The sequence below is a fragment of the Mercenaria mercenaria genome, chromosome 2, assembly GCF_021730395.1.
Source record: "Mercenaria mercenaria strain notata chromosome 2, MADL_Memer_1, whole genome shotgun sequence".
Classification (NCBI taxonomy): domain Eukaryota; kingdom Metazoa; phylum Mollusca; class Bivalvia; order Venerida; family Veneridae; genus Mercenaria; species Mercenaria mercenaria.
The window spans coordinates 31,398,941-31,410,592 of NC_069362.1; the positions used below are offsets into that span (position 1 = coordinate 31,398,941).

General features: G+C 31.6%; 1 protein-coding gene across 1 annotated transcript; it reads left to right on the forward strand.

The window, feature by feature from the left end:
- The first annotated feature begins 3,436 nt into the window (after positions 1-3,436).
- On the forward strand, positions 3,437-9,162 carry LOC123563630 (homeobox protein unc-4 homolog). The gene is made up of 3 exons (XM_045356531.2): positions 3,437-3,776; positions 4,299-4,474; positions 8,059-9,162. Exons 1-3 carry the CDS (start codon positions 3,455-3,457, stop codon positions 8,734-8,736), a joined length of 1,176 nt encoding a protein of 391 aa, XP_045212466.1. The 5' UTR covers positions 3,437-3,454; the 3' UTR covers positions 8,737-9,162.
- The last annotated feature ends 2,490 nt before the right edge of the window (positions 9,163-11,652 follow it).

The following is an 11,652-nucleotide window of genomic DNA, read 5'->3' on the forward strand; positions in this document are numbered from 1 at the left end:
GAAAAAAATCAAAAGTTAACAATCATATGTTTAAGTTGTTAGCATCATCATCATCATCGCCACCATGACCATCTTTATAATTCTATGTTTGTCTTTGTTGAACGAGAAACGGACAGAAAATGTTTAGTTTTGTTCGCACTGCTTTAACAAATTGCGAAAAGTTTTCACTCACAGACAGCAATGTCTTTTTAAAGAAACAGTACAGAGCCGTTTCATATTTAATTAGTAAATATGCACGGTTAGTTCCTCAAATAAAAACGCTAAATAAACATCAAGAAAGAAGTTGTTCACAAGTGCGCTCATGTATAATCAATAGTTAGAGAACAGAAATAATACGTTGTCAAGTGGCATGAATTATTTTTGAAGACTTTAAAAGTAATAAGGAAATGTATTGATATACAGTAACTTTTGAACCAGATACAATATTAATGACACATAATAACCTTGAAGCGTTCATCACAATCGAGCTAAAACAAATTAGTATAAACTAAATATAACTTAAACATTTAGCTTACTAGATCATAAACAAAAACAATGCAGTCAATAATCTCTTATATGAATACTAGTATTTACCGTGCGGAATATTTAATCAACTAAGGCAGCTGGTTTGTTTCCGCTTAGACTGACACAGTAATTGGAATTAAGAAATAACTGAGACAAGAGTGTGAAGTCATCAGACCAAAATTTGAGATAATATTCAGTGACTTCATGCTGGACCGAAGATAACAATTGATTGTCCCAAATAATCCATGGGAGGGCAATTAATAAAACTCTTGATAATATTTCCCAATAACCCCCATTACCATTTATTTTGATATACCTTCTGTTACAAAGAATTTTTCTTTATTAATGATTTCTTAGGGAGTAGTATCGTCAAACATTTTCTGTGGTAAAAATCCCTTTTATGTGTAAGGATTAGGCGACTAGAGAATTTATCTAAGTTTGGTAACGAAGAAGCTGATCCTTGCTGGAAGTAAATCGCCGCTCGAACAGTAAACGTGATATAAATGGGATCAGAATTAATAGAACCTCTGCGAAATTATTACAAACAGAATTGAAATCACCGTTAATTGCAAATTAATGTCGTCATTCTGATACTGTGGACAGAATTTACAACGCTCTGGGGATTGCTGGTTATCCCTTAAAAGAATTCCTTGATCTTCCAGAATTAAATAAAGAAATTAGTTCAGCATAAGGAAGTGAAACATTTGTAGCCTTGCAAATTAGAAGCAGACGATATATAAAATGCAAATCAAGAGAATAATTTGAAGTTTTAAGATATTGACACTCGTGTGTGGGGGGGTTATTTTTGGCATCTGTATTCGTATTTGAGATGCAGAACACTGATGTATGGTTTTCCTTTTGCGAAGTGTCTTGTGTTGTTTTAGGAAAATTATTTACATCTTCCAACGGCAGAATATTTCTCTTTAGATCATCTTTTCATTTGACTTGCATCAGTGTATGCTTTTTATGATAATGTTTACAGCGGGTGAATATCTTTCTCGTATGAGTGCGTTCAAACTTGTTTCAAATAATACACCAGAGATGAAACGAAAATTTCATTCGGAATACGATTTAAAAACAGGGTCATTTTTAAATTTGTTTAAAATATCTATTAAATAACTAATCATTAGTGTCACCTATGACATTGTCGTGCAGTGGACATTATAAACGTCTGACACTTAACAGAACTGTTGAAACATTACAAAGTTTCATATCCTAAGGCCTTATAATGATTATATTGTGGTTCATGTGTTTTATACCAGGTCTAGAAATCAGCATAATCTTATAAATCGGCAAGTTTTAATGTATGATGACCAGCTGATAAAGCAAGGACGAAGTGTGATATGGTCAGGTCTAATGTGGGAGAGGCAGATGGCTGGAAGGATAGCTGAATTACTGGCCACGGGAAAACACTGGCTTTGCTAAACAAGGCTTTAGGTGTTAAAGTATTATATGGTTCATTTATCCCTCATAAATTTGCCTGATTTAAAGTAATTTGCAGACCTAATTACATATTAAATATAATCGGGAATCTGAATGTCTTCTCATTAACAATATAAATGATGCTCTTAAATCTTGGCACGTTCATCGATTTGAACGTCATTATTTTCAAACAGACTACTGAGATTTACTTGTGTTTGTAAAACGCCCTTTATTTCTGGAAATGCTCAGGCACCTTTTACTTACATTTAAACATCAATTTTGATTTAGTTCTTCATGTCTATATGGTAAAAATATTACAAGAAAAATAGAATTGATGTTCTAAAATAGAGTTTGAAATCCGATTTCTTAAAAATGGAATCCGTTTGATTAAGTTACTGAATTTTCTGTTTATAAAAGCGGCATAGTGCCGATATGTTGATAAAACAAATTGTTAAGTTGTTGTTGTTCTTCTTTTAGTGTCTTTAATATTCTGTTGAAAACTGGGTAAAAGCACTACGAAATTAAGTTGAGTAACATTTTCTTTAAAAAAAAAATACACCGAATAACATGTGTTTCGAAGAAAATCACATGTTTTTACGAACGTTAAAGCCGCTGATATTCATTAAAATCATCATTGCTGTGCAATTGTTTATTCATTGATTTCAAATTATGACTTTATCAGATCAAATATATGTGCAATGAAGTGAATTTATGAAATAACATTTTTTAATTAATTATTTGATAGAAATGACCAAGTAACATGAAGCTGCTAAACAAGCAGTCTTCTTTTGAATTTAGAAAAGTTTTCGCTTTGCTTTGTATGAATGGGTGAGAGGTAAATAAACTATAACACTATGAAATACTATATAATATTTATTATAAATGTGTATTTTTTATGTCTACATTTGGAGAAAAAAAAAATGACTGACCAGAGGTAAGTAAAAAACAACAACAAAAAAAAACAATAAGACTGATTTCAGTGAAGAAAATATGCATATTAATATGACCCGACAGAAATGAACATTATTGATGTTGTTTTAGAATTCCAAAGTAAAATGATAAACGCTGTGAAGATGCGTTTTATTTCAGCGTTAAATTCCACTTCGTTTCTTTCCGTATCTGTCACATCAGTTTAGGTTTCTAAAAGGAGATCTAGAAGAATAAAGCAGAAAATAAAACCGATATCATTAAAACAAATTTAATATTTAACCCGGAGCTTGATATATGTAAACATGCCTTATCTTAATATGGTATTTATTTGTTTATTTATCAATCCCGCGTCGAATAATTTGTTAAACATGAAACTTCGATTGATTTTGGTTTCAGGCAATAAACACAAATATAAGATCAGGTTTCGTTTTCAATAACAAATAACGTACTCGCTTGTCATACGACCCGCCTACTGAACAAAATCCATACACGTTATTGGTGTTTCGCCCGCTGAACAATGACAATATGAATATTCATGTAAAGTGTCGTTTTAAATGATAGCGTTTCTTTAAATTGAATGTCAATTTGTAGTTGAAGCATGATAGCTTATAGTGATAAACCGTCTTCTATTCTCGGACATACAAATATGCATACACAACAAGGCTATTTGGCCAGTTCTCAGGCAAATGCATTCAGGATGTTATATCCACAGCTTGCTTACGCGAATTATCCTGGAAATTTAGCTGCTTTGGCTTTAGCCTCGCAGGGACAATATCCGTACGAATATGCACAGACTTTAGCAAGTCATATGAATTTTGCAATGGAAACTGGATTAGCATCGCGAAAATCCATGACTCTGTCACCAAACAGCAGTATCTCGGATGGAAAAGATGACAGATATTTGAAAAATGATGATTGTGGTAAGTGTATAAAATACATGTATCTTTTTTCTTTTATATGGGTGCTTATTGAAATAACATAATTATGGAGTTTCGGGTTTACTATTGTGGGAGATGTATATAGCTTTAGGTACTGTATCAATATTTTTTTTCTGGTGATATGTTCATTTCCAACAGATGATCAATAGTAGAAGACTTGAATTTACTTGTTTGGTAATTTTTCATGTTATTTATGTTTATGTAACAATGCTTGTTAAACAAGAGGTCGATCAGAACTGAGAAAGTTTCATTCTTAACTAAAATAATGATATTTTAAAGATGTTTAAAGATGAAAACAAATATAGAAAGCGGGAAGAAGAAAACTAACGCAGATTTCAGAAGAAAAATATCTTAGCTATATATCTCAGTCCCATGTTGATAATAAAAATGAAATAAAATGTAATATCTTAATAAATCATTCAAATAAAATTAGACTTACAATAAATGCTTTACTAGTATTGTATTTGGAAATAGTTATAATTCAGATTTTTTCTATATTTACAGACAGCGACAGCGAAGGTAGCGACGGGCAACAAGGCAAAAGGCGTCGAACGAGGACAAACTTTACTGGCTGGCAACTCGAGGAGCTCGAACGAGCCTTCCAAGAGAGTCATTACCCGGATGTGTTCATGCGAGAAGCGCTTGCTATGAGGCTGGACCTTGTAGAATCTAGAGTACAGGTAAGTTGATTTCATACCACACATTTAACACATTGTTTTTTTTTTCAACATAATATTTTCTCGACTATGTAGCTAGAAGATATTTTAACGAACACTCTTAATGTTTAAATATATTTAAAGTTGTTTATTTAATAATAATAAATACAATAATAAAATTAGTAATAATAATGACAATGGTGATAATAATTATTGTTATCATTATAATTATTATTATCTAAACATTTTTTTATATTTACCAATATTTCAGTTATCATATTATTAATATGATATGATTATTATGTTAATATTATTGTTATTATTATTATTGTTGTTGTTGTTATCTTTATTAAGTATATAAGTATTGTATTAATACTGAATTATCATTTTTTAAAGTTTAAAGTGTGCTGATGTTTCTAATAATACAAACGAAAGATATGTTCACGAGAATATTTTCTTAAAGTAGAATACAAATAGGCAGAGCCAGTGGCTAATTTGTAACATCACAAAAAAAAATCATAAAAGTAAATGAGCATATCTTAACTGTAGTCTACAACAGACACTTTCTTTATAGAGAGGTTAGTCGGCAAGCTAAACCTGTAACTCAAACCGAATGATTGATTTAAAGCATAAATGTATTACAATAAAGACATAACTTCATAAATTATCAATATCTTTATCATGCTCGTTTTCACGAGATAATTTTAAGCATCTCTTGGGAGGCAAGCGGACGGATGATTTTTGTCTGATAACAGAAAAGTTGTAAAGAGCCTAGTCAGTGATTATCAATTTATGAGCAATTTAATTTCGTAAATACAGTAGTTTCGGAACATTTAGTTACATGCATGTCAAATAAATATTTTCAGTGGGAATAATTGAATATATGTGTCGCCGCAACAGCATAAATAAACTAAAAAGACGACGGAATAATACCGCTGATACGATAAATGTGTCTTTTAAACAGTCTAGTAGGGAATAGAAGCATGCCTTCTTATTTATACTTTCCGACTTTTAAGTTGATAATTTTTTAATTTTAAACGATTTGCCACATATAAACTGAATTGTTTTATCATTTTTCTTCCAAAAATAACCCGATAAAATTTAATGAATTACCGTGTCAAAATTCAGTTATTTTTATTTCAAGATGAAACGATCGGCACAACCTCCTACAAGTAATTTATGTCACAAATAGATACATTTACTACTTTACTTATGTCCGATTATATTTGAAACACACCTAAATGAGTAATAAAATAACAATTAACGGCATTCTCATGTCATACGCTACTAATTCATAAACCCTAGGGAAGGCACTGCCCAAATTGTCAGCCATATTGCCTATTCTTGTATCAATATTACGGACTAGTAGAAGGATTCCGCCTGTCAAGGTAAATGATCAAGATGATCAATGAAGCCCTCAGATTCCCATTAATTCAATTATTAATCAATCTAGAAACAACAAATGTTAGATACTGGTACATCTATTGATGCGCAAGTGATTGGCTTTTATGATATCCTAACAACATCGGGAATACAGAATACACACATACATTCAATCACTGTTTGGTAATAAAGTATATTTAATGATATATGAGAGTTTACGTTGGCCAAATAGACGGAAATAAACGACTGAACACAACCACATTTTATCAATTATGATTTTGTTATTATTATAGTATAATCATATTAAATATATCTGACCGCTTGCCCGGCTTAACTGAAACTTGGCCAGAGCTCATGATTTTTTTTTATATTTATCGTTAGAGAAGTTCATTGCATCGTATTGTCGAATGCTGCATTTACATAAATTAATTTCGCGAGATTTTTTTTTCTCCGAAAAATAATGATTAGCTAATTTTAACGACGTTAAATCTGTTGCATAATAATATGAATTTCTGCTAACAATAATTGCATATTTAACTAAGATACCAATAAGCTGGTAAAAGGTTTATTTGTTAAAAAAGCAACAGTTTAACGAATGCGTACCCGTACTTGAAGAGCTATGTTAGCCTAAGTGGTAATCATTTCGTAATTAAAGGGTCGGACGGATCAAATTATTATACGGTTTTTGGTCACAACAAAGTGTATGGTATAAACCGACATGATAGTTTAAATGTTGACTTTGTGACATTAGCTAGTACATCAAGCGAGTAACAAGACGCAGGGTCTATAATTTTACAAATAAGCGTAATCAAATAGGACACTTTTTGAAGAAGTTGATACATATACAATTGAAGAAAATTTGCACTCATCAAAAAAGCTTTTCAAACAGGAATTAAAATGAAATACAATAATTTTCTTTTAGCTATATTTATACGATATCTATCTGCTTTTTTTTGCTTTTGATGAAAAACGTTTTAACTAAATGAACGAAAATAGCACAAATGTTATAAATTACAAAAAAAAAAAAAAAAAAGATTTAAAAAAATCACACATGGTAGCTTAATACTTAAATAGATACACTTTCAACTGATTTAAAGTTACACCATTAAATTCCATTAAACATCTAGCTCCTTTACTTTCCTTAAACACTAATTTATTGAAGGAACGATAATTTTTCATGATTTACAACATTTTTATTTAAAGTATATACAATCTTTCTTACCACGATGATAGATCCTATCTAAGTTACAACGCATGGATATTATTCAAGCTTGCAATCTGTTTTCTCCTTCCAAGCTGATCTTCACATCAGTACAACATCAGGATTTTTTAATTCAAATTGTATAAATGAGTAAATAGCATGAGAAACAATTTACCTGATGAATTAACAGTTAATGAAAAGGCCAAGTTTTTAACAAATCAAAGTCGCATGGTAGTTCTATGTTTAGTTTTTGCTCTATCGAAATTCAATAGCTTGTCATTTTAAACAAAATTTCAATTTCAATTGACAAGATATAAACTAGTACAAGGTAGCTAAAAAAAAATATGAGAGGGTTGTTAGACATGACGGAATGCTTCAAACTGAAATCCCATCATTTCAATCGCGCTTGACTTATATTAACAAAACTGAAAAACTATCAATATACCTTAAATGATGATAGGGTAGTTAGTGGAATTTATTATCTACCTACACATGATAGCGTATGATTTTTGCCCATGATAACATATGGTCATGCTATCACACCTGGTAGATGCCACTATAAACAGTCATCTAGATGGCGTGTTCTGCTTATATTAAATACATAAAAACCGCGAAGAAGACTGGATGAGCCGAGGTTAAATATCTACTTCCCAAGATTCTGTTACCACCTTAAGGACCCTTTATGCAAAGTTGATATCAAATTGAAAATAGTTAGATGATTTTGTTACACTTAATTCATTTATCAAGTGAATTATAACGCGTTCTTGACACGTCGCTATACCCTCGTTAGCAGTATCAGCAGTCTGGGTCTTTTTTCATATCAGTCTCAAATGAAATAATCAGCTTTAATTTTTGCAGCAGTCTTGTTCATTTTAGCTGATGTGTTTATTTATTTATTTATTTATCTATTTATTTATTTCTCTGCCTACTCATCTCCTTATTCATCTTTTTATGAATGTATTAAATAACGATATTAATTTGGTGAAATGACATTGTACTTATAGCGTAATTCATTCTTTTTAAGGTGTGGTTTCAAAACCGACGAGCAAAGTTCAGAAAACGGGACAACACAAAGAAAGGTCCTGGTCGTCCTGCACACAACGCCCACCCTCAGACTTGCAGTGGAGATCCTCTTGAACCAGACGAGATCCAAAAACGAGAAATGGAGAGATTAGAAAAGAAGAAACGCAAACAAGCGGACCGCTTAAAGAAAATGGAGGAGAAGCGGAAAGTCCTTGATGAACATGAAATCGTATCTGAAAATGACCTTGAAAAATCCAAACTTGACAATTCTGATCTTGACAATACGTTAAGAAAAGAAGAAGAAGTAGATGTAGCAGAGGAAAAGAAAAGAGTATGTGCATTTAGTATTGACAGGTTACTTGAAGAACCAAAGGTGCCGCGTGGTAGAAGACCAAACTCAAAATATCCAAGAGTTCAGGCGAGTAAATCAGTACCCTCAATAGGCATCGGAATGATGCCACTGTATCCCGTAACACAACCAATTGGTTTTGTTGTTGAGCAAAGACAGGATGAAACAAAGTCAGATACAGACATAATGGACAATAGTACTTCTTCTGATGAAGGCAATGAAAGTTTTAACACAAATGTGCAATCTACAGTAATAAATGACAATTCAGAAAATCAATATTATGACAGTGATAGCGAAGATATTGATGTTACTGATGATGAAATTCACTAAATAAATGTTTTCAATGGAATTGAGTTATCAAAAATTCCCTACCCGTTTAACAAACAGGGCATTGTTTTGCAACATCGTCTGAAAGTCAGTGCAAGACCCAAAAAGATAGAAAAAAGTAAATATTTAATCGAGTTTGATGAGAAGCAGTTCTGTTAAACGTATTGACTTACGTTTGAAAATGTTGCAAATAATAATGTCGGAAGATGACAAAAGATGCAATTTAAGTATAGAATACCTCAGATGTCACTGTGTCCTATTGTACCCATGTCCTAAGACGTATCAATATTGTATTTTTCCTTGTTTGTTAAGTCTTACAAATTCTTTGTTTTTGCTTTTGCATTTCATTTCTTTTTACTTTTTATTGTATGCAGTATAATTATGTATACCGTTATCCTATTAATTGTTGAAGAAGCAATAAATTTGAAAATATACATTACTCTGCTCTATTTCAATTAGCTGTTTCCACAACGACAACCTTCCCATTTTGACAGGAACAAATTTGATAAAGATGTTGCGTTCGGTCGTTATGAAGATGTTTTTTTTCCAAGTGCAGCATATTTATCAGCATATATTTCAAAAGAAATAAATCATACCCAATGAGTTCGTTCATAACGTTACTGACGATATCAAAAGACCTTCTTTTAAATATTAAGTACGTCATTATAACATTTTTATAATCAACGTATGAGTTTACGTGCTCTTTGACACGCATAAAATATAACTTTGACAAAAACACAAGTGGAATATTAATTTTTTAACCGGGCATAACTGATTGATTTCAAGAATCTACTGAATGATAAAACAGACAAACCATGCATGGATCATTACTCATTCAAAACCTAAAGCTGTTATTATTGCTAATCAATACCCGGGAAATTATTTCTAACTCTAGTAGTTCATTAGATTTAAACAAATATGAAAGAAAGATTTTGCTCTTTTAATGTGAGCATAAACCATACTCCTCAGTGATCAACACGCAATATTCTTTTATGCCAGCAACGACGCATGGTAAACACACTTGACACTTTTCCATGCAGACCGGCAAATGTTTCATTCTATACCTTTATCAAATAGTGAGGGATATCAGTTCCAGAAGAAAAAAAAACAAAGTCATAAAACAGTTACATGTATTTGAAAGTCTGTATTTATTTTTTCAAACTAGTTCAATTCATATCTCCTCCGTAAAGAATCCACTGATGCTAAATCAACCTTATTGAGTCGTAAACCTCAAATAGACATGTTTTTTCTGTATACACTTTACTGAAATATTTTGATAGCGATTTCTATGCCCGTTTACAGCAGCATTATACTGCTATTTTCCTAATACGATAAGGAGTGTTGATTTTGAATAGAAAGTACGCTGGTGGGTGTATAACGCACTGTCAGTGCTGGTAATGTTTTAAATAGTGTAGTGTTTTTAAAATTGCTTTGCATATTTTGGTTTAGCTTGCCAAAAGAAATACACAATAAAAACCGATAACAAAATAATCTAAATGTCTATCTGTATGTGTCTGTCTAAGACATCACAAAAACAGGTCAGTAGTGACATGCAATATCTAGAAGTTGTGTCAATCAGTCTCTGTAAAGCAACGATTAAAATTGCGTAATTGATTTGCGCATTCATCATAAGACAAAAACTAATTAAATTGCAATGAGGTTTATCTTCGCTGCTTATTAATTAACTAATTAGCGGAAGATATTTGCATAAAGATGCCATTGTGTGACATGTTTACGCTTTGTTCGTCATTGCAATTTAAAAGGCGTTGCATGCATAGATTGCCACATACGGTCAAAGGGTTTACGAAGCTATAATTTCAAAAACAATCCATACTTATCATCTGTTAAATGATTTTGTTACAACATCATGTGATCGAAATAATATAAGTAATGGGGTATTAGGTTACAGACCACCAATTATGAATTGTCATGACAAGAAAATTCCTCATGCATGAATCAATTAGCTTCACAAGAATACCTGTACTTTGTTAAGGTGCGTAAGAAAATGGTTAAATCGTCACAGTACCCTTCCTTAAAAGCAAATATGAACTGTATGAATAAAGTTCAAACACAAAAAGAAATATGAGGAGCCTTTTCAGAATCTCTGCGTTTTGTCTTTGGTCAATGTGTAATAGAAAGAGTACACACACTCCTGCACAAATGTTCAGAGATATTCGAAATCTGCTACAGTGAAAAGTAATAGGATAAGACTGAAAATAATAACACTCATTGGAATTAATTAATTCAAGATAAAGTGCACATGGATAACGGAAATCAAGTTCTTTCTTGTCAGTATTCGAAAATTGATGAAGTCTTTAATGGATCTCAGTGGAGCAATACGTACAAAAATTACTACTTTGAACTTTAATGCGCATCGCTGCCGAACACAAATTCATTGAAAATATTTCCTGTCAATATTGTCAATGACATATGTCATATGTACGAAATTTGTAAATAACATTAAACATATTGTCTCATTTGTAAAAATTAAATACTTACCGTTTAATCTGATCAGATCTATAACAATACATCACTTTCCCTGTCAAACTGTACGTTGTCAGATGTCAAACTGAAAACTGATGCAAATGCAAAATTGAAAAACACACTGGTTCCACTCACTTTAAAAGGAGTTATTGACGTGATTCTGCTTAACATGGCGGACTCAAATACTATGTTCACTTAAAACATGCATGGAGTCGATGACGTCAGCAATGACTTTAAGAAAATTAATCGTCATTCGATGTTTAGAATCATTGTTTGATATTAAGCTGCTAATCTGAGTTCTGAATGCTTCTAAAGGGCATTATTTAGACTAATCATGCATTTATTTTTCCAGAATATAATGACTCTTGACATAATGATACATGTTTAATATACACTGTGTAGTTATAAACACGAACAATGTAGATCTGGAAACAC